Here is a 24156-nt window from a genome sequence, read left to right as displayed (position 1 = left end):
CACGGGTAAGGGATTAGAGCAGGCGTCAAGAAAGAGTAAGACTTTGAAACAATTTCATTACATTTTGGTCGGTCTTTTGAGCCCTCCCTGCACAAGCTCGTCCAGCGTTGAAGAAGGAAGGGATCAACGCTTCTATTTTCACCCACGCCGAAAAAGAAGGATCGATAACCCGACGCACTGCCAAGGCCAGGGAAGCTCTCCAGAACAAACCAAAGCACCTGTACGACAGGAGGATGTGGACAGTATGCTGGCACGTCTGCAGGCCCAGCTAGAAGAAAAAGATCACCAAATCGCTGATCTGAATGCCAAGATGGAACAAATACTGGCCATGATGCAGACCGTCATGCCTCAATGCCAGATGCCTCCGTCCCCGGGGACCCAACAGAACAAGGTCATCAAAGTGTGTCTAGGGGATATGCCTATGATCCCCGAAGAGATGCCACCTGAGAAAAAGGCTATCTTAGGCGAAGGGAAGGGGGAAAAGAAGAAAGCGGCGCTCGAATAAAGGAAAAGAAAGACTCTTTCCACAAAGACAAAGTCCGAAAGATTTTCGATGATGCCGTCAGAAGTGGGCTACAATTGCCGAAATGCAAGAGGCCTCACCAGGCGGAATGAGAGGGAAGAGAGGGCAAGATGATATTGAAATACTTTTCATTAAGATGAACACTACTTAGCGATTGATTTTCGGACTAGATTCTGCGGCCAAGATCTAAATAGAGAGGAGAGATTCAGAAGATGGATTGAGTCCACGACCAGATTTGAGAGAGGAGAGATTTAGAAGCAACGAGGAGATGGGTACCAGTGAGAATTAATCTTCGGCAAAGGAAAGGGAGTGGCGAACAAATCTTAGCGAAGGGGAGGGAGCGGCGATGAGTCTAATGATAGGACAAAGGACCGGCGATGAGAGGCACTTGAACGATGAGCGGTGGAGAATTGAATGGAGGACGACAATGATTTTTTTTTTTTTGTTACCATCAAATATTACTATTTTAGCGGATCACGAAAACATGGCATCATGGGAGACGAAGGGGATCGTGATCGCGTAGCATTACGAGGGAAGAAGACGCTAACAATGATTCTGATTCCTAGCAGTCCACAAGGACAAAAAAGTAATTTTAGAATTTTATTTTATTTTAAATTAAAATAAATATGGTTTTCATTAATAGTGTTAGAAGAACTGTTATATTAGAGGTATTTGTGCAAAAACAGTATTTTATGAGGTACATGTATAAATATAAATTTTAAGATGAAGGCGCTAACGATAATTGCGATTCGTAGCAACCCACAAGGACAAAAAAGTAATTTTAAAATTTTATTTTATTTTTAATTAAAATAATTATGGTTTTTATTAATGGTGTTAGAAGAACCGTTATATTAGAAGTATTTGTGCATAAAATACTCGGCACATGTGCAAATATAAATTTTAATTTTAAGGTGGTATTTACGTAATTTCAATTTTGAGAAGGGTATTTATGTAAAAAAAACCTTATAAAACCCCTCACAAAATCCACTTCGTTCCCTCTTTTTTTTTCCCGTGGCGGATCGAAAGAATCCCCCAGAAACCCTAACCCTAGCTTGCTCCAGCCATGGCGAACTACGACCTCACCCCCCGGATCGCCCCCCACCTAGACCGTCACCTCGTCTTCCCCCTCCTGGAGTTCCTCCAGGAGCGCCAGCTCTACGCCGACGACGAGATCCTCAAGGCCAAGATCGAGCTCCTCAGCCAGACCAACATGGTCGACTACGCCATGGACATCCACAAGACTCTATACCACACTGAGGAGGTCCCCCAAGGTCTGATCCCCATATCTCCTCGTAGGGTTTTGATTTCGTTGAGCTTCTTCTCTCCCTTTGGCATGAATCTTGTGCTGGATTCGTGTTGGCAGAGATGATTGATAGGAGGGTCGACGTCGTTGCGAGGTTGAAATCTCTCGAGGAGTCGGCGGCGCCGCTGATTTCTTTTCTTCAGAACGCTACTTTGGTTCAGGAGCTGAGACCGGATAAACAATACAATATCCAGATGCTCAGTGATCGGTTTCAGGTATCCTCTTCTTTAATTTCATTGTTCTTCCTTTTATTTTCGTCAGTTTATTAGAAAAGTTTTGATCTTTAAGCTTCCGAGATGCTTTCTTTTGCTAAAATTACGCAGAATTACTTTTCTGTAAATATGATTAATGGATTCAGTTAATTTCGCAATGTCTTGTAAATTTATTGATTAAAAAAAGAGGAGCAAAAGGAAAAAAAAGGAACTTAGAGAAAGATTTGTGGTGATTTTGTTGTTTTGGTTTTTGAACAGATTGGTGTGGATCAGATAGAGGCTTTATATCAATATGCTAAGTTTCAGTTTGAGTGTGGGAACTACTCTGGTGCTGCTGACTACTTGTATCAGTATCGTGCTTTGTGCACTAACAGTGACAGAAGTTTGAGTGCTTTGTGGGGCAAGCTAGCGGCAGAGATTCTGATGCAGAATTGGGATATTGCACTGGAGGAACTTAATCGACTCAAGGAGATCATAGATTCAAAGGTCTCATTTATAGCCCTTTATTAGTTGTGCTGTGTAGTGTGTACATGTAGTTTCATTATGGCGTGCTTGTTTCTTTTATGCTTTTTTTATTTCTCTCTTACTTTCTTTAACATCATTGATTTTTTGTGGGTCAGAATTTTGCTTCACCTTTAAATCAGCTGCAGAATAGGATATGGTTGATGCATTGGAGCCTTTTCATCTTCTTTAACCATGAAAACGGAAGAAATGGAATCATTGATCTTTTCTTCCAAGATAGGTTTGGTTCTCCACATCAAATATGAAACATCAAATATATGAAATATTTTTGAGTCTTAATGAGTTGCATCATTTTGCACTTACCATTATCAGAGACAGCATAATTTTGTTTTTGTGTGTCCTGCATGGTTAGTAGTCATTCCTTTTGAAACAGGACCTTTAATCAGATATTGTATTTCTCTTGTTTATGCATAAGTTTACTGAATAACGTATTATTAGTGTTATGGAGTAACACTATATTACCAAAGGAATAATATTTTAGATATGATTCAAAAAGCATTCACGGAATTATTTATGCTGGAAGCCTGATTGTCTACATTCTTCTTGGCTAGATTGTTGTCTCCATTGTGGATTTTCCACTATTCTTATTTTTGGCAGCAAGAAGGTTTTTAGAGACAAAGTTAGCAAAATGGAGATGCACACAAGTCATTCCAAGTTCTTAAACAGGATGACAAGTAGAACACGGATATGCTAGAGACGAAACAATTCAATAACAATGTTGGAAGATTTCCTCATGAATCACTCGCCATGCAGGAAAACGTAAACTTGGACAATCCCCATATATTTGTCTTCATAAGCTTCCAGATATGTCCAATGTTGCCCTTCTTTTGTGGCATGTATATTCTTTCCAAACTTCCCACTATATTTCATACACTTTGATGTGCAACATGGTCCAGACATAAAGTACAGGTAAAAGCTAGGGCTCCAAATTGAGAGTCCAAAAGAAACATTTGCTAGATAGTGGTTCCAAAGTTTCAACCTTCTCACGTCAGTAGAACTATAAAGATAAAGCTAACTCGCAATGTAGAAGCAAGTATCATATCATCTCAGCACAAGGAGTCGTAAAGAACATGCAGTCCATGCTAGTTGCTTTTTTGATAAATTTTCCACGTAATTGATCCTACTCTAAACTATTGCCTGATGGAACTCAGGGTACTTAAACCCTTCTTTTAGCAACAATTAACCATTGAAACTAGAAAGGTAATGGTTTGATTGATGAGAAAAAGATAGGGTTTGGCGGACTCTTGTCTCCCAATGTCAACATCAATACAATGTCTTCAGAACTTGAATAGGTAAGTTTGGATCAAATGTAGTTAAGCCCTTTAATGCCCCTTTTGATGAACTTGTCAAAAAGAATTTCATCAAGTATACTCTCTCGAAGCATCAATAGTCTGTTGTTGTTCACTAACCAAGGCATTTGAGTTAGAATCTATGATAAAGGGTTTAGGGAACAAAGATGTTAGAATTAATTTTTGACATGAATGAGATAGTTGAAAGCTAATATTAGTTGGGGATTTTCATTTTACAAAATTCTTAAATGTTTTATTTTCATATACTTAAAGAAGCAAAATTACTATTAGTTGGGCGCCTGCAATTCAATTGCAGCCAACTACAACCACAGCCTAGCAATTATAAACAATCAAACAGCCCCTAAAAGCTTGCCATCCACAGTTTGATTCAAAATGGTGGAATAACATGCTGCATGAAAATTATTTTGCTTTGTTAAGAATACACAAGAGCTACTTACGAGTTAGCTGTGCATCAAGTTGATGATAACTGCCTGGTTGGCTTGTTAATTTGGTGACAGTTTCCTTAAATAATTTACTGGGTGCACTTGATATTTTTGAATCCTAAATTTGATTTTGATCCCCATCAAATTCATTACTTGATGCCGGTTGCTTACCTTGGTTCTTTATTCAGTATCCTTGTGTGCTTTACTCCTTGTTTCTGCTAAAATTCCTTTTTGTTATTGTAGCTTGTAACCTTTAATATAGTAGGACCAGTCAATTTAACTTCAACAATAAATGATCTTAATTTTTATCATTAGATTTGCTATTTTTTAGGTCTATATTTGTATCTTAGGTTTTAAATAAAATAAGATAAAGAAAGAAAAAAAGGTGTTTGATAGTGTGAAATTATGCTTGGGGATTGATAATATGAATTATGAAATAAAAGCAGACCGAAGCCTCTTTCTACTTCAAAATAGAGAGGAAAATAATTGTATTCTGATTTATGCTTTTAAAATTAATGCAAAACTGAACCTGCTTCCATTATATTGCTATCATCTACCTATTTCATGTGTACATGCTGTAAAAACAGTAAGTTGCTTTATCATGTAATTGTCAGTAAATCAGGTTCTATTCAGACTCTCTTAAAGCATCTCATTCATTACCATGATATCATAATCTAGGAATCTCAAATATGATTGAGCTTATCAACCATGACAGTTGTCATTATTTAGTTATGATTTTGATGGCCTTAATTTGTCTGAATTAACTTTTGAGTGCATATAGTGAAGAAAGTTATCTTTCAGATCCTTTACTTGAATCATTATGTTTTGTTCAGGTACTTGAATGCTATTCAAACAAATGCACATCACCTTCTACGTTATGTTGCTACTGCGGTCATTATCAACAAAAGGAGAAGAAATATGCTAAAGGAGTTGATCAAAGTTATCCAACAGGAGCAGCACTATTACAAGGATCCCATTACAGAATTTTTGGAATGCTTATATGTTAACTACGACTTTGAAAGTGCACAGAAGAAGCTTAGGGAGTGTGAGCAAGTAAGTTAGCTGGTACTCCAATCAAATTGCTGATTATCTGTATCTTTTGATTAGGGATTTCGAGTATTGTATGCCTCATTTTGGCATGTGTAGTTAGGAACTCAGTTTGTTCATGCCATTTAGAAAAGATTGATAGCTTGGTTGTATATTGATATTGTGAACAAATTAGGCAGTTTGACAATGTAACTGCTCGCTCCAACTCTCCGTCATTTCTGATTCCCCCATTCTGTTTTTAACAGGGTTTCTTGCTATCTGGAAGTAAGCTCACTTTTAACTTGTTTTACGTTCCACTTTTTTGTTTTGCCTATATGGAATCTATATAATTTGTTAAGAGTGCACCAGTATATGTTACATAGACTTGGAGTGTGAGTGGTGTTTCGTATTTATGCATGCCTTTTTTAGTGCCAGATCCTTCTAGTTTTTAAGAAATTTTCTTTTGGATTTTTACCTAGTTGGCATACCCATTACCTTGTTCCTTGATTCAACATAGGTGTGGTGGGTGCCATGTGCCAACCAATTATCTTCTGATATGATGATATTGCTTTTTTTGGTTGATATAATTTCTTGTGATCTGATTTCCTTATGATTTTTCTAGGACTTGTACATGCACCCTTGCAATCCACTCCCATTCCATTGAACCATAGAAGTTCTGTTCATTATAATCAGATGTAGGCAGCCCATAAACAGAAGTTAGAACCTACCTAGTAGCCAACAAAATGAAAAATGAAGAAAACAGCTAAAACATATATAAGAGTTGAGGTCACAACATATACACAGTACTCATGGGATAGGATTGCTGTTTAGTGGACAACAACACGTACGTGTCCTGTTGCTATTGCCTGATTATTTTGTTATGAATTTACATTATCACTTAGTTACCTGATTTTTCTGACTTTCTACTTGGTGCAAACTTTGTAAAAGAATTCATCTCAACACTCATTAGATTTTAGGATCAGAATTTTAAGGTGTGTTTTTTTTTTTTGTTTGGGGGGGGGGGGACTCGAAAATATGGTTTAGGCACAAAAGTCCGTTTCTGCTACAAAAATACTGGGATGCAGGAACAGGAAATTTTTCTGCAGATTCATGTAGAAGCTCAGTTAATAGTAACTACTAAGATGAGTTATAAGCTTGGATCTCTTGGCGATTTCTAAAGCAACAAGCTTCAATGAGGATCATCTTAGTAGGAAGCAAAGTTCCTATTGCATACATATAGTAAATCAATGCCAGACAATCATACAAAATTTTGTTAAAAGAAAGTGAACAGGCACATTTTGGCTTTTTTTGTCTAACAAAATGATGGATGTATTGAAACTTGGCATATTTAAAGCAGAATGACTAAATATGAGTAATAGGAACAAGAAGATGTAGGGTGATGTTTTTTTTTCATTTTTTAATACACAGGCGTTTTGGAGTTGGGTTATTTCCTTTGCTTGGGAACAAAAATTCTCAAAGGAAACATGCTGGTGTTAAAAAATAGCTACATATGTGTAAGAACTCTTTCAATAATGGAAAAATCAGCATAATCATCACCATCACCATCACCATCACCATCACCATCACCATCACCATCACCATCACCATCACTATCATCATCCAAGCCTTTCTCTGTCCAATACATGGTCTGCTATAGTGCACAAATCCAATTTTGAAAAGCTTCTATGAAAGGGTTTGCAGATCTTGTGATTGTAAATCCAATGCTAACCCTCTAAAAACACGTGCTGAATTCCTTAGTTAGCCAAAGTTAAGTAAGAATGTATTAGATTGTGTTGTATACACTGTTTATTTGTGGCATATACATGTATTTCTTTTCTCATGCATGGTTTGTAGCTTTAGTTTATAGTCTTAGAAAACATATATAAAATTTAGAAACTATTTTCAGCTTGGTTGACTTTACATTTTCTTTTCCAGCTCTCTCATGGTGTATGTGACCATTCTGGTTATAATGTTTTTTTGCTTTGCTATGATCTACATTGTCTTCATTTTATCCGATGCTTACAAGTATTCTATGCCTCTCGTTAAGGTAATACTGAATGATCCCTTTCTTGGGAAACATGTTGAAGATGGTAACTTTATCACTGTACCTTTGAGGGATGAGTTTCTTGAAAATGCCCGTCTCTTCATCTTTGAGACTTACTGCCGCATACATCAGTGCATTGACATCAGGTAGGTAACTTTCCTAACATTGTAAGATTATGACTAGTGAATCTGAAGTTTTTCAATTTATTAGACGTATGGACCTCTCAGATCTGGTAATCTGCAATTTATTGCGTATACATTTTTGGTCAACCTCAGCTTTTCATGCATAGTGTCCATAATGCATCCATTTGTAAGTTGCCCAATGATTGCATGAGATTTTATCATTTCAGAAGCGAATCAAGTATAACAAAATGCCTCTTAGGCCTCTATTTGGATAACCAACACGTCAGTTAATCTGACAAGCGTGGAAAAAATACATGTTTGTTAAACCTTCTATGTGTTAACTATAAAAATTGTCTTGCATCCTGAAGGATACATCCAACTGGTAGGTTTTTATCTTTCAATTGCATGAAAGAAGATGTGATGATGGTGGCAAATGTTGAAAGAATATAAGAAGTTCAATATATATGCATCACTGGAACAATAATCAGTTAGTGGCACACATAGGTTTACAGCATGGAATGGTCACAATGCTCGGGCTTTTTGATGGGACCATTTTTTGTCCAAGGTGTCTTTTTTAATCCGAATACATCTTGGTATTTAAATGTCGGTCATTTTTGCTGATGGCATAACAACTTGTCTAGATTATATAACTTCTTTAGACCGTACATCTTAGACTAGAGAACATCCCACTGTTCCAGCTTTGGAGCCACTATTTATTCTATTGGGAGAGAATGGCCCTACTAATTGGCTCGTTCAGTTAAACTCTGGATTTGACCTATGATTATATGCAGGGTGTGATTTCCTCATGAAATTACATTCATCAAGATGACCTGGCTATATTGTATTGCCAGGGCCTCAGAGAACCCCAGGGCAATAAAGTCCATTTCCTGTAAATGTACTTCTCGCCCATCAAATAATAGATGGATCCACAAATCTCAACCTTTCTGGCTCATACTGTGAAACTTTTGACAGACATACACGTGATAGTTTTCCTATTTATAACAAGGTATTTCTGTTTTCTCATTAATCAGCATTTTTTTTGCCCATTATTAAAGCAGTAAATGGCCTGTAGTTTTTTCCCTGTTTGATGGTTTTCTTGCTATTATGTCCCTTGTCTAGAATAACCGTTCTCTTTTCCCCACATATAATGGTATAGCTGTAATTCTCTTGTTTCGATAAGCTGGTGCTAGAAATTAATTGCTGATACTTAAATTGTTATCTGGTAACAGCATGCTTGCTGAAAAGTTGAACATGAGTTATGATGAGGCAGAGATGTGGATAATGAATCTCGTTCGAAACTCAAAGCTTGAGGCCAAGATTGATTCTGTATCAGGGACAGTTATCATGGAAACCAATCATCTGAATGTGTAAGTTTTCACCTGCATGTCTAAAATTTACTGGATTTCAATTTATGCCCATGCAGAATGTTATGCACACATTGATCCCCATCCCAGTCATAATTTTGATGATGAGTATTAGTTATTCATCCATCTCCTAAATTGCTTGAAATTATTCATAAAATTTTTCTTCTTTGCTGTTTACTTTTTCTTCCTTTACCAGATATGAACAGATCATTGAAAACATGAAGAACCTTAATATGCGGACATATGTTTTGGCAAAGAACATTTTAGAACCTGCACAAGCTGCTCGGTAGAAGAGTTTTACGACATATAGGAGCAAGACTCGGGCAGTTTCTGGCGTAGCATTCAGATTGGAACTCAAAATTTTGTGATTTTGTTGAAGAGCTAGAGCTTTCTATTTCACATGAAGATTTTTGACCTTGGTGGGGCTTTCTATATATTGTGATTGTATCTGTGCCCTCGCGACTTAATGCTCTTATATTTCTTTTGTTTTTGCCATCCAAATTATATGGACATCAATTTTGCTGAATTAAGTAACACATGCTCTTGATCATTTCTAGTCCATCAGATAAAATCTCAGAAAAGTCATCAGATGCCATCATATTGTTAAAAATGGGTGCATTAAGAATTGTGTTTATTTAACAGGTAGGTGATTGTGGTGTGGGAGTGGAAAGCAGAAGCCTATCCGGACATAGCTGTCTTCAAAGATGGGGGTTTGATTATGGTTGTAAAAAATTGTCTTGATTCTCTCGCCATGCAGGTGCGGCCATAAGACTTTCTAGGGACATGTTGGAATAGTCTGGTTCACGACATTATGCAACAAACTATTTGCAGGGGTTGATCAACCTCTTTTTTTTTTTTTTATAATAAAAACGGCATTTCATATAGTTCTAATGTTACATCCTCTTAATATTTTCTATAATTGACACTGTTATCCTGTCTGGTTTCCGTCAGGGAACTGGCTTACGCAGTTGGGAGTTTTTAGGTTTTCGCTTGTAAGCTGTCCATTTATTTATGTATCATAAGGGAAAACCTATTCTGAAGTGCTACTGCAAGATGACGAAAATGATATTCGGAGGTGCAAGAAAAACGCTGCAGATTTCTTAGAAAGATCAGGAAACTACTACCATAACATATTTGGAACTGTCAGGAATTGGCAGGACTAATGATGCAAGCTGCAACTCATCGGACAAGACAGCTGCAAAAATCGAGTATAGTTGCTGGTTTTGCATTGATTGCTCAGGACAGGGCAGTGCGATGCATCAACTTCAAAATTAGATTAAATCCAAGTCATACCCCCTTTATTTATTTATTTATTTAAAATTATGATACAATGGCTACTTAGCCAACAGAATCAAGCTATGCATAAGTAATAGCTATGCAAAAAATTCAATGAATTTTTTTGTGAACATGAATAACAGCTAAAGATGGTACTTGTAGGAGGCTGTGCAGAATAAATCATCTGGAACAGTCCCAAAGGAGCCAGTTATAAGATGTAGAAAGCTAAGCCATAAATAACTCAAAAATCTTTGGAAGTTCTGAGTAGCACTTATCACCTATTGCCCTTTGTTTACTTATCACAGAGATGCCATTGCATTTGGATATCAGAAATCAATTCCCACATATTCTAGTTAATAAGAGAAAAAAATAAAACAGGAATTATAGTTGAACAATATTTTTATATTACAACTTCGTCTTACAAAGCCAGACCAAACTTATATCCAAGTGATTGCAGAACCAATACAAACAGAATGCACCACATTCATGACCCTACAAATCCTGACATGAAAATCTGATAAACCATAATTGCTATACCTTTTCCCACTTATCTGTATCGGCAAACACAACAATCCTGGCAAAATAATTTGTGCCATAACAATTTTTGTACAGCTGATGTGCTTTTGAGAGATACTTTTATTCAAACATAATTAACAGATGGTGAATTCTCAAACTTGTATGGAGAACATGAATATCTTTGATCATACCATACAAGATGCTCTCAATGGACTGCAAAGCATTACTCATATATGGATGGTCCACAAAGTGCCCTCATATACAAACTACAAAGTGCTCTCAAGAGCTGCTTGAAATGGATGGTTGATCCATGCACAATCTTCACGAAATCCTAAATGATACTGGAAGAAAGAAGATGAATTTTTGTATTGGGTTGTCTTTTTAGTAGCTACATCACCATTGTAGTAGCAGGAAACAATCTATCCAGTAGGGTATAAACACCGCCACCCAGTAAAAGCGCCCCGCTGCAAAAGCAACTATATCATAAGAATTCAAATTTACCACAATGATAAAATAACATAAGTCTTTAAGATCAATAACTGCATCTTGCATCTAAAGAGATCTCTCTGGATAGTGCCCCGTTGGGGTTATTCTTGGAAGATGTAGTACCACTTAGGGATCCGTTTGGTAGGCTGTGTTGGGTTATTGGCCAGCTCAGGCAATCAAAGAAATGAAGCATCAGCCTGAACCCAACCAATCTAACAGAAATCCCATTTCCCAAACTTGAAAGCAGCTCAACTTTGTATTTTCGGCATCCATAACATAAGCCATATTCTGAGGAGCTGTGCTGGATTACATCAAGTCTGTAACTCTTGATGCTTTGATGGTACTATTTTTAGTAAACATACTGAAGGGAAGACATTGCACTGATATCAATTCAAATTGAGTTCAAGTTGCACTGGGATAAGGGTGTAATATAGTGACTTCGGTTGCACCAGAATGGAGACTAATGTAATCTCAGGTTAAGCTTCAGACCCAGTGGGGTTCTTGTAGCAACAAACTGGGCCTGACCCAACTTGAAACTTGGTCCTTCAAGGCCAAATTCAATCCAAATATTGAACATGGCTGCTCAATCCAACCAATATAACTGGTCACTTCAAGTTAGGTCTAGGCCAGCCAAACCCAAGTTGTGACTTTGGAACCCTAAAATATCATCTTAATGAATAATCAATCCTGCAAGCCCCAATATAGAAGGACCAACCTATATTTGCAAAATTTTCCCAACAATGAATGCTGCATCATAGTGTTTCAGATTTAAATATGCGGGTTTTCAGGAAAAAAAACACTGCACTCTTTAAAGTCCTTGAAATCATGTTATCACCCAGAAAATCATACCTCACGGGATTGATCCAGGCTGAAAACCTCCGGAATGAAAGCAAGCTCTGCATAAAAATCAATTTTATGTCAATGAAGACACTGGATGATAAAGTCCAACAAAACCTAACGATTGTGGTGTATTCTGGCATTTCATCCTTCTCACCTAGTTCCAGCAGCAGAGGGAATGAAAGTACAAAGTGTAGCTAACAATGACACAGTTCTTAACTGAAACATTTATTTCCAACTGATGGCACATTTTAGATCATAAGAGAACTTAGTTGACAGTTGAGAGTGTATCTAGTTCAAAAGAGTTGAGATTCTAATATGGATCACAAACCTGCAAAGCACCAGCAAAAGAAGCTGCAACTAGAAGTGGAGCAACATAGCCAGTTGTATATGTCAATAATAAACTTCCCCCAATAACTGGGTCCTGGCAGAAAAATGCTTCAGCTTACAAGCCAAAGTTAAAGATAATATCCCTTTGAGTAATTAAAGGAGCAACAGATGTGCATTAATGTGAAAAAGAATACATCATAAGTTCTCTATTGCTGATCATTAAATAACAACTAATGCAAAAAAAGATCAGCGAGAAAACATAGTGCAAGCTAAAGACAAATTCAGAAAATGATGAATTCAAAGAAATATTGGCAATCTATCTATATATGCAGTGCAACAAATTGCCCAAAAATAGAACCAATCCATGTGATTTAGCACTAGAGATAACACAGCCACAGAAATAATGAGAACAAGGTGTCTTGGTTGCACATACGATGCAGGCCTAGAGTAACTTCATCTGCATTTCCATGATCTTGATTACAAATATGTCCAACATCTGTTATGAAGGCAACAACACTCATATGGGAAACTTGTGGTTATAAATAACTTTTATTTGATGCCAACTTTCAAGTTTTAATTTTGAAAGTGGTCCTGTGTGTATCCTTTGACAAACATGTGTCACTATGTATATAGAGAGAGCATACAGCAAGGAAATAGATACAAACCTATAATTATAACCAACAGGATTTTCTAATCATTTGATCTTAGTAATATTGTACGATCCTCAAAAAACCCCACATAAGGTTGGCTTGTCATTTAATTGACAGCTGCTGCAATCATAACCAACAAGCCTCAACCTGACTATTTAAGGTATATCTATGAAACTTTTTTTTTCTTTTTCCTTTTTTTGCAACTCATCCTGATTAATGATTACATAAATCTGTCCATGTAAGAATTTTTGTGGACTCTAATTCAGAATGTCCTCAAATCACCAATATTCGGCCCTCAGTCCAGTCCAAGTGATATTATTCTTTATTAATCACCTTTCATTGCCATCATTTTTAGGTATCAATACTTTGCTCATCCCCATTCCAAGAAATGTTTCCAAAACCAGTACCAGCGACCGTATTGGTTAGGGATTGGGTCGGTATGGTATGAGACCCTACTATACCAAAACATGGTATGCAACACCATACTGGTACCTCTAGGCTTCACCCAATAGAGAGAGAGGGGGGGGGGGGGGGGGTGCGGGAGAGAAAGGGAGGAACAATTATACCTCCAACCACCAAGCAGCAATCTCCAACCCCCAATCCGCAATCTCCAATATCTGATCTACGATCTCTAGCTCCCAACCCACGACCTCTGGCCTCCGATCAATGAGATCTGCAACCTCCGGCCTTTGACAGGCTTTGTTTGGATAGAAGATTTTAAGGGCGATTGGTGGGGCTGCCAGAAGGGGGCAATGGGTGAGAGCAATCAATGTGGTTGTTGCAACAACATGGTGGCTCGAAAGAGAGGGAGAGAGAGGCAGCAACATGGCGAGAGAGAGGAAAAAAAGAGAGACATGGTTGTCCTTGTGTCAGTGGTGATGGTATTGTTGGTGATGGAACCCTAACCATAGCAAGGGGAATCACAAGAAGAGGAGTTATGAGAGGCTACGAGATTTCGAGCCAATTTTGACCTGGGACCGAATCGGGAGGCTGAACTATCTCGGTTCCTAGCTGGTCTGGTTAAACTTTGGTTCTTAGTATGCTAACGATCACTTCATAATATTTAAAAGATTATATAAGATATGTGGGTCAAGCATGTGTACATGCGTCAAGCTTGGCCTTTCATTCCTATTAGAGGCGAGTCAGCTCTAGCTAATTTAGATCCTATCATAATAGTGAGTCACATCTGGTAAAAGCTTAGATATAATAGGACAATCATTTTCTGATCTTGTGTTAGATTGCACAACCATATTACACATGCAGATGAATGACATAATGACCCTAATGAAGATGATGATACAGTAAAAGAAATCAAATATTCAAAAGCTGAATCCCCATTGGAAGACAAGCAATAAAATGCAAGCATAAAATTACCAATTGTTCATAAATTACTGATTATAAATTTCGAAATAATTTTAAGTTTTTAATAACATATAGAATTTAAAGAATTCTAAAGAAATGCAAATCATGCCATGATTATGTGATTTATTTTGCAATACCCTGGATGCTGCCACATATCCCAGAAGTGTAGCAAGGACCGGTGTACTGCAAGGTGATGCAGCCAACGCAAATGTTAGACCAGCCAAATATGCTTGCACACCTGAAAGTCAAATTTTTGTAGAAAAAGTTATAATAGACCAGAGAACTAAAAACAAAAAAACAAAAAACAAACAAAAAAACAAACAAAAAAACAATCAAACAAACAATCAATCAATCAAACACACAAACAAATAAATAAAGCTTTTTAACTGAACTTTTAGCAAAACTAATATATGTTAAAGAAAGTTTCATTACTAGAAGGGAAGTTAGCTGCAGCAGAACGAGGATCAAAATTGTTAAAGAATGAGGGGAGTTGTAGTTCAATTATCTGCAAAAAAGAAGAACCTGATATAAGCAACATGATAGTGCAACAAGATAGTGCAACATGATAGTGCAACATGATGAGATATATCTAGAATGTAAAATAATGATGATAAGAGTGATTGATCTTGAATTGGAATAATTGATAGTTGGCTTGCATAAAAATTAGGAATACACATTTTAAATAGCAAATTGATAAAAGCATGTCTTAATTACAGTATGATTATTGGATAATAAAATCAAACATCAATACTGATGTGGCACATTATCTATCTTTGCCAGGTAGAAACATGCCATTTTAGTTAGAAGTCGATTTGCAACTGTATCTATTTATATCAGCAGACATGGAACTAAGCTGCATAATAGATTTCACTATTTTTGAGTTATTTGGAGGGGACAAAGCTTTCTGGAGCTATTAAAGTTACTAATATATGGAGTTCCACCAGAATTTAGCATTTTAGATAGAACTCAAGAAAAGAAATCTGAACTTAAGCGATCAATAACATTCAAGTAAACTATTAAAATTTTCAATGGAATACATGTACAAGTTAAGAGATTACCTATTATCTTCTTTGTTACCAATAACAAGAAAACTTGGGGTGCTTTAGACTGACAAGCAGTATTTTATATGTAAAAGTTGTACTAGCATATCACTGCATATATAGAAGCAAATCTGCAATTCCGCAAAGCTGATTCGAGAACCATACACGTATGTTACTAGTTTGGTATGGTAAGGTACACATCCCCTACCGAGACAGGCTTTCAACACCTTCTCTCACTCCCAGCCATGATAGCCTTTCAAAACCAGGTAGTACAGGGTGGTTCTGCTCGATTCAGATTGGTACAGACCGGTTCGGCTCATGGACTGAACTGATCCTCGGTATCTTATCGACAATATTGTGTGGTCAGTAAGGATTACAATGCCAGACCTTGCTGCAACTTAACATGTGCACATAGCAGATTACATTCTTTAGAGTCTTCATGTAACTTAATATTTACATGGAAAATTGTAATATTTTTTCTTAGAATACAGTCTAAAAGTCAATGAAGCAACTTAAGCCTTGGAGAAAAACATGAAGATATATATTTATTTCATGAAGAAAGTGCTTCCTTTTCAGTTGTGGAATTACCTCCAAAAGATTCAATCCCATAACAACCGCCAAGCTTGAAGCAACCAAAGGAAGCCCTTGTCCTATTTGACCATAGGCTTTTCCAGCAAAAGATGCAGCAATGCCAAGGATGGCTAATGTTGTTGCCAATCCCAATGAGAAAGCAACTGAGTTCCCAATTATCTAAGAAGAACAAAAGCAAAAACCTTATTTTAGGAAGTGGATAGTGAATAAATTATCTAGCACTATCTAGGGAACCAAAACAAATCATCATCCATATTCCACATTCTGGATTATCGAACATAGAATAAAATTAGAAATTGAGCAACTTTTTATATATAAAGTTTGTAATGTTATAAAGTATTTTAAAACTTAATTGTTATATTGCTAAAATAGGGTTTTGGGGAAGGAGCAAAAAAGGACTCAGATTACGTGCCACCTGTTATGTCATTTACACATTCCCGCAACTTTCTAGAACTAATGGCAAAAATGATGAAACATGGTATTTTATGCTATCAAAGACTTAAAAAATTGTATATTATTTATTTTTCTAGTCATAGCATCTAGTTTATAGTATCTTCACAAATGTATGCATGTAACTACAGGTGTCCCATGCATGGTGCATCAAAGGGTTAACTTGTGCCTAGTAAAATGTCTGAACTATCTTGGCATGTCATCATATGGAACTCAAAACAGAAAGTACATATTAATTGCACAAATGGACCACTTAACACATGGAAATGATAGAGAAGAATGCCTTGGTTTTGGTGGCAAAAATTAACCAACCTGACCCTATTTGGGCTGGGTATTGGTTCAAGCATTTCCTTCTTCGATTGGTCAAAAATTCTAACTCAGATAAAATTTGGGTCAGGTTTGGGTTGGAATCTTAAGCTGACTCAGGTCACAAGGATAGGTTTCTATTAAGAGGGTTGGTTGGGACCGTTGGGTTAGATTAAATATACAAGGAAGAGGACTCTGTCTTTGATGGAAGTTAATGGCTACCAAAACCAACAAACACCCGAAGGGTCTTCAAAGAATATTTACCCATTCCAAGATAGTCTCTAAAGTCTAAACACCTTCCCAATCCCATTCCAAGATACTCTCTAAACACCATCATAATCCCCATGTCTCCTTTTATGCCATTGTAAACCCTACCAGACCACAACATGGACTCCCAATCTCTTCTAACCTACCTCCATGGGACCCACAATGCACACTTCAATTCTTCTCTTACCATGAAACCTAACCCATGTACTAAGTCTTCTACCACCATGAGAACTAGACTCATGCATTCCCCTTTTATCTTCAACAGTTGTGAAACCCCATTTCTTCTAACCACTGTGAGATTTATTCATTAGATTTCATTTTCAACTTCTCTCCTCCTCCTCTTCATCATCACATCTAGAGTAGCTCAATCCTTGCTTGGAGAAATTGTGGAAAGATGCATATCTATACGATCTTTGATCTTTCTTCATACCAACCAATACTACCAGTCCATCAATCTGGTGTACAAACACTCTCTAGTGTTGTTTTTAAAAGTACTATTCTTTTAATAGTTTAGCACCTAAGGTGTTTGTATTTTTTTCGTTGCTATATTGTAGTTCCTTTAACTGTAATTGATACTCTATTTTTGGTTTGGCTATAAGCTTCTTTTGAATGGAATGTTCTTGTGGTTTCAGGGGTACTTATTCATACTTGGTTCAGTTCGTTGCCTTGAATAAGTTGGCATCAATTATCCATTAAACAAAATTACAAGCCTATATGTATGATATCCACATACAGGCTTTACCTTGTATTTCCCTCCATTTATGCAATAGATTTTTGTGCTTTTTTTTAAATAAATAATTGAAGTTTTTCTGTCCGTGCTGATAATCAGTAGTTATGATATGATGGTGTGTTAATATTACATTTTCATATTTGCACTATCAATATTGAGAGGTTCCAAAATATTTTTATTTTTTTGTTGTATAATTAGGTCAAAATGTCTGAGCCAATTGTACCTGATGATGCTGATAAAACTGATGGAGATCATGGAAAGGCACTGAACAGTTCAAAAGCTAACAAAAAGTTTTCTGAATTTGGGAATATTTTGATCCAATAGTGAATAGACCTTATGATAAACCAAGAGCAAAGTGTAAAAATTGCCTAGCAATGTATATCCTAAAAGGTATTTATGGAACAATGTATCTTAAATGCCATATTGATAACTGCAAGGAGACTTGTGAACACAATATACAACAAATGCCCCTTATCCACGACTGGGGATATGATCTTTCAATCTTATCAGTTCAATGAGGATGCTTTTTGTGAGGCAACAGAAGTGGCTATAGTTAAACATGAATACCCATTTCAGATTGTTGAACATGATGGCTTGAGAGCTGTATTTAGTGTTCTTAAGCCTGAATATAAGCCAATCACTAGCAATACAGATAAAGCTGACATGCTGAAGCTACATGAGGAGAAAAATATATTAAAGGAACTATTACAGTCAATTTCTGGTAGAATTAGTATAACTACTGATTTGTGGACATCAATCGCAATGAATGGATATTTGTGCATTACTACTCATTCATTGATAATGATGGGAAATTGCAAAAACATATTCTGAAATTCAGACACAAGCCACCTCCACACACTAGAATTGCACTTGCATGAATAATCTCCAAAATGTTAAATGAATGGGACACTGACGACAAGTTGATACCAATAACAGTGGATAATGCATCATCAAAGATGTTATGATGGATATGTATAGGATTCAACTCAATTCAAAAACAGTTTAATTGATAGGCAGTATTTTCATGTGCGATGTGGTGCGCATATCCTATACCTTATTGTGGAAGATGGCTTAAAGGAGGTAAACTCACGCATACGAGAGAAACTGAAATACATTAAAGGCTTGGAAGTTAGAAAAAGAAAATCTATAGATTACATTAAAACCAATTAAATATTGATTGTAAAAAGGGGCAGAGGCAGAACTTTCCAACAAGATGGAAATCTAAATTCCTTATGGTTGAGAAAGCCCTTCTTCATCATCATGCTTTCCATCACTTGATGTTACAAGATTCAGGCTACATTAATTGCACATCTAATGGTGAACGGACTAATATTGAAAATTAATAAATTCCTTAAGGTTTTCTATGATGTCACAAACACATTTTCAAGAACATTGTATCCCACTTCAAACTTATTTTCTCATGGTATTTGAAAGTTCAACCACGTCTTTGACGAGCTGAAAAGCAAGGATAGTTTCATGAAGAATATGGCATGGAGAATAGATGTGGATTTTGACAAGTACTGGAAGCAATGCCATAGTTGTCATTGCAGTGATTTTAGATTCTAGATACAAACAGAAAGGGGCGGAGTCTGTTTTCATAAAAATTCATGGCGCTGGAGCTGCAGAGAATACCGAGATTGTGAAACAGAAACTTTATGCTCTTTTTAATGAGGACATGAGTCACTTCTATAGTTGATAAGGCTTCTAGTTCTGCAGCAATTACACCCTCAAGCTGTAATGGGAATGGAGATGATAAAACGGAGGTAAGCACATTTACTCCTTTTCATTTAGGTACATTATTTGAATATAAAATTGATAATTTATAATATTAAAAAGAAACTTTACCTTTATGTATATATTTGCAATGCAGGACTATGGATTGTTCTTGAGTTCAAGTTCTACTTGTCATGAAAGAAATCAGAAAGAGATCAGTATTTGGAAGAGCCACCAATGGATAGAAAGCAGCAATTGGATATTGGATCATTTTCTGAGCTTTCAAAAATGGCTCGTGATATTTTAGAAATCCCTGTATCTACAGGGGCTTCAGAGGCTGCATCCACTGTAGGTGGAAGAGTATCGGACCAATTTCGTAGCTCTCTTAGAAAAAAAGAACAATGAAGCTATCATATGCACCTGAGGTTGGTTGTTCCAATTGCAAGGTAATTTTAATATTTTAATCTTGAAGTTGCATTTGCTTATCAATTATTCATTGATTTTATTATGATAGTTTAAAAGTCAAAACATATACTAATTTTTTGATTTTTTTCTGTTATAACAGATAAGGGAGGAAAAGATGTTGATGAGGAGTCCCTTGATATTGATATGACTACCTCTGCACCTAATGATTCTCATGGGATTGAAATGTACGCTATCTATTGCCTCATGGTCAAAAATTTCATTAATTATAATCTAATACAGGTTTCTTTCTTTTTTCTTTCAGTGCTCAAACTCTTGGGGAGAGGAGAAATAGAACATGATCAAGTGAATTAATCAGAGATCCAGCTAAATTGAAGATATTGTTTTGCAAATCATTTTGTAATGACTTTAGAGTTTATCACTTTGACTAATCTGTTTCTTTGGGCTTATATTATTGGTTACATAGTGGGATTTGAACTTGATATTTTGATCAACAATATTTAACATTATCATGATTTCTTTCCCTATCAACTATCATCTGTGTTCAATTGCTTGCTTTTGTTCTTGATCGCTCAAATGGAGGTTGATGTATAACCATGGTTGATCAAGAATTGGTTGAAGCAAAAGATCGCAAGTAATTCACCAATTACCATCATACTGTGTCAAAACAGGTTAGATTGGGCAGTTAGGTGGGTCAGGCCAGGTCAAATCATATTAAGGTTAGATGGGCCAAATTTGGGTTGTACGAGTGGATCATAATGCGGGTCATGTGGGTCGGGCTGGGTTATGTGTGGGCTCGGGTCAAAGATTTTTAACTTGATCTCAGGTTGGGTCAGGTTTGGATCAGGTTCTCTAATGTAGTACTTCTATCTTGACCTGACTCAAACTTGACCAACCGATCATTGCCACCCCAGGTTTAGTATTAGTTGAGCAAAATCAAAAATAATATGAGATACTCATTTCTAGGGTGCCTTGCATCTTGAAGACACCACAAATTCAGTTTACTTCCACTCCATATGACTCTACACATGCATGCACATAATGGATCATTCAAGAAAATAAGCACCAACTCTGGTCTTATCAAAATGTGCAAAGTTACAATGGGACAAGAAAATTTATTCTTATTGATACATGCATTTCAATATCAAAATTCATTCAGATTTATATAAAGTGTTTATACTTTATATAAAATGCTTACATCTATCGAGGGTTTTCAAGATAAATATATGCAGATCTTAGAAGAGAGTTAGAAGGAAAAGACATGGAGATTTATCAATAAGGTTTATCATTTTACATATAATTTATAATTTGCTTATTCACACAAGGGATTGTATAGTGAAATAGTTTGATTTGAAACAGGTCGCATTTCACTTGAAATTTATTAAGTTAGGTAACTATGGATCGCACTAGTTGCTTGAGTTCCACCTGACCTACAACTTCCATATCATCAAAATATGAATGCTAATTAACTGATTGTTTATGCCAGAAAAGTGTATTTGGCTAAATTTGAGCCTACAGTAGATATGCAAGCCTGGGATTCTCTTAACGATGTCCTTTAATATTATCAAATCAGATATGTCTACCTTATTAGATTTTCAATTTCTTTTTATTTTGTCATTAAACTTAAATACCTTGATAGTGGATCCTTATTCTTTTTTTACACTAGTAAATGATTTAAAAATATCTTATACGCTCTTATAGGAAGAGAAATGTTCCTTTTAAGATCAATTGTTACCTCAGCTCGACTTTTTCCAGAGCCAAAAGCTCCTGAAATATTTCCAAAGCAAACATGCATCAGGAAATGAATAAAGTTGCTTAAGTGTTCAGAAATAGCATGATTTAATAGATTAATCATATGTCTTATTTCATAATAACTTTGAGTACATACCAATGTAACCTAGAGTCAGTGGCAAAACACTTAATGTACAAGGGGACAAACTAGTTACAAGTCCTGCACCAAAGATCACTGCTACACTGCAAAAGACAAAGAAATAAAGCAGAATGACAATGGAAAGTAGAACCAACCTATTGGTGATTAAATACTTATCTGTTAATGTGGATTCATGAAATAACACTCAACCTAGTGAAACTGAGGGCAGACAACTGATCCTGAACAGCTGCATTAGCCTGCTGTCCAGCTGAATATAATAAACCTCCAAGCCAATCTCCAAGATTTATATCAGCCAGAAAAGGGATAGACGCTCCATCCTGATTCAAAAAAGAATAGCTTAATTCCTGATATTATTTACCAAGAGTTGTCACATGTAATAAAAGATATAAAATGCTAAGCATATATACTATAAAATAACATATATCTAGGCATATATAGTTATATACTATAAAACAGCATGCATATATATACTAGAAATTAAAATGTGATGAGTATAACATGAGTATAACAAGCTGAAATAAAGAGAATATATTTTCGGAATGGTGTTAAATGGTACAGAATTATTTCATAAAAGTGAACAAGTGTAAACATATTACCCACAGCTCATATATGTTCAACCCTAAATTGTTCGAACATCTTCAACATAAGAATGAGACACAGAATTTCAACAGAAGGCATCCATCAAATATAGTGAATAGCTTTGAGAGCCCTTAATCCCAAATTCAATAGCCTTGCATGATTCAATTAGCCAACAACATCACTTTAATCTATGATTCAGCACTGTTAAACCAAGTATTTATTATATGGATAAAATGCTGAAGGAAGATACCCAGAAAATTATAACTAGAGGAGTGACGAAGATGGACAAACTGAAGAATTTTAGTGTCTGTTCCACAAGGTTTACATTTGAAAAAATCAAGGAGGGAGTAGGACTAGGACCTCAAATAGCAGAACACATTCTTCCCCAAGTCTTATTTCAGTTCTTCATTTGCAAAAATACAAAAAATGAAGCCTTCTAACATGTATTTGGAATTGGATTAATCAAATGCCACCAAGAATGCCTTTCTTTCATGTGGAATAACCATATGATTTGTCTTACTGAATGATACATATGAAAAAGGAACTTTGTCAAAATTAGAAGACTGATTGTTTGCCAAAGACGAGTAATAAGCAGTAGATCAGCTTTTAAGTCCCTGCACAAATGCGGTACAACTACGCAGCCTCTTGTTTATTATCTATGGAGTTAAATTGATATCCTATACCAATGTAATGATGAGATTAATTAGCCATTTGCATGAACTGGTTCAGCAATTTGAGTGGTAGAGCAATATTTGATATGATTAAACAGTATTATGTTAAGTTTTCCTCTCAGTTCTTTTGTTGTAGAGCAGGCATCTTGCTTCTTTAATTTCAAGGATCCAGTATTTCGATTACTAGTGCTTTTGTTAAGCCTTATGGACTTTTCACTCCAATTACATTATATAATTCAGTGCTTCTGCTTTTCCTCTAGACAAGTCGGACTCAGTTGTATGTCCCTTTGGTAAACTAGTCTCATCTTAGTAGTTATCTGAATGAGATATTTTAATCTATTTAGGGTAGAAGAAACAATTTGAATGCATAAATAACCACCACATGTATATTTATGTGGAATACAATAAGACCAGAATCGACCGTGAGCAAATCTCTTACCAAGGCATGTTCCAGTGGCAAGGCCTTTGCAGCATCAATTGCGACCAAACTCCCCACTGGAAGCAAACCATACCAAAATAAGAAAAAACAGGCCTTTAATCGAACACATTGCAAGCACTAATGTATTACTGGGTTAAATCTTCCACAACAGAGAACGCATATAGAAGCAGCTACAAACAAGTAATAAATTTAAATAGAAGCGTTCATGTGAGAGAATAACGAAGCTAGTTCACCTGTAAAAGTGAGCGCCGATATGGGGGGAGATATGTTGGGCATTTTGACAAGCAATTCGCGTTCCGTTTTACCTGAGATAACATCTTGTCTCCGTTACTTGATGTTTGATATGGAAAAGAAATCCATCAAATGATATAGGATAGTTGCAGACTTGCAGGACATTATATTGCGCACGGGCGCGCGTGTTCGTGTGCTTCCGTGTGCGAGAGAGAGTGAAGGGAGGAGCTTGCCAGGGGATTTGAGCTGGCTTTTGACGACAGAGAACTTGGTTGGAGCGGAGAAGAGCGGCGTGCTCCAGAGACAGCAGCAGCTCACGCCGGAAGTCATGTTATATATTCTTTCCACTCCCAATCTTGCAGAGTCGTGGGGGGGGAAGAACAAGGAAAGAGAAGTTATCAGAGCGAGAGCGAGAGAGAGAGTTGGGGGAAGAGTGACTCGTGCGAGCGGAGCTCGGATCCGGATTTTCCGCGTAGAAATTTATGCGGCCGTTCCGGATAAGGCTGCAAATAGATGGGTTT

At 36.4% G+C, this 24156-nt stretch overlaps 2 protein-coding genes across 6 annotated transcripts; one reads left to right on the top strand and one right to left on the bottom strand.

Annotated features, from left to right (window-relative positions):
- Window positions 1–1487: 1487 nt before the first annotated feature.
- EIF3E (eukaryotic translation initiation factor 3E) lies at window positions 1488–9732 on the top strand. 2 transcript variants are annotated; one of them, XR_015968202.2, is made up of 9 exons: window positions 1488–1794; window positions 1887–2041; window positions 2297–2524; window positions 2659–2780; window positions 5126–5345; window positions 7366–7508; window positions 8714–8851; window positions 9045–9267; window positions 9491–9732. XR_015968202.2 is itself a non-coding variant. In XM_008808364.4 (8 exons), the coding sequence occupies exons 1-8, from the start codon at window positions 1587–1589 to the stop codon at window positions 9136–9138; spliced, it is 1308 nt and encodes a 435-aa protein (XP_008806586.1). In that variant the 5' UTR covers window positions 1488–1586; the 3' UTR covers window positions 9139–9398. The 2 variants fall into 2 exon arrangements, 1 of the variants encoding a protein (XP_008806586.1); XM_008808364.4 differs by lacking the exon at window positions 9491–9732 and having other exon boundaries at window positions 9045–9398.
- Window positions 9733–10741: 1009 nt separating this feature from the next.
- On the bottom strand, window positions 10742–24099 carry CCDA (cytochrome c biogenesis protein family). Of its 4 annotated transcripts, none has more exons than XM_089925003.1 (12): window positions 23794–24099; window positions 23638–23709; window positions 23405–23460; window positions 21905–22032; window positions 21713–21798; window positions 21560–21591; window positions 15933–16094; window positions 14737–14809; window positions 14442–14542; window positions 12294–12386; window positions 11975–12021; window positions 10742–11103 (listed from the first exon to the last, which is right to left on the bottom strand). In XM_089925003.1, exons 1-12 carry the CDS (start codon window positions 23963–23965, stop codon window positions 11028–11030), a joined length of 1098 nt encoding a protein of 365 aa, XP_089781129.1. In that variant the 5' UTR covers window positions 23966–24099; the 3' UTR covers window positions 10742–11027. The 4 variants fall into 4 exon arrangements, with proteins under 4 accessions (XP_089781129.1, XP_008806584.1, XP_008806585.1 ...); XM_008808362.6 differs by having other exon boundaries at window positions 23869–24095; XM_008808363.5 differs by having other exon boundaries at window positions 23790–24090.
- Window positions 24100–24156: the final 57 nt, after the last annotated feature.

This window comes from Phoenix dactylifera, chromosome 8 (genome assembly GCF_051530095.1).
Source record: "Phoenix dactylifera cultivar Ajwa chromosome 8, Ajwa_hap1_PhDact_Kaust_v1.1, whole genome shotgun sequence".
NCBI lineage: Eukaryota > Viridiplantae > Streptophyta > Magnoliopsida > Arecales > Arecaceae > Phoenix > Phoenix dactylifera.
The sequence above is the reverse complement of the archived record's forward strand: the minus strand, read 5'-3'. Positions and strand labels throughout refer to the sequence as shown.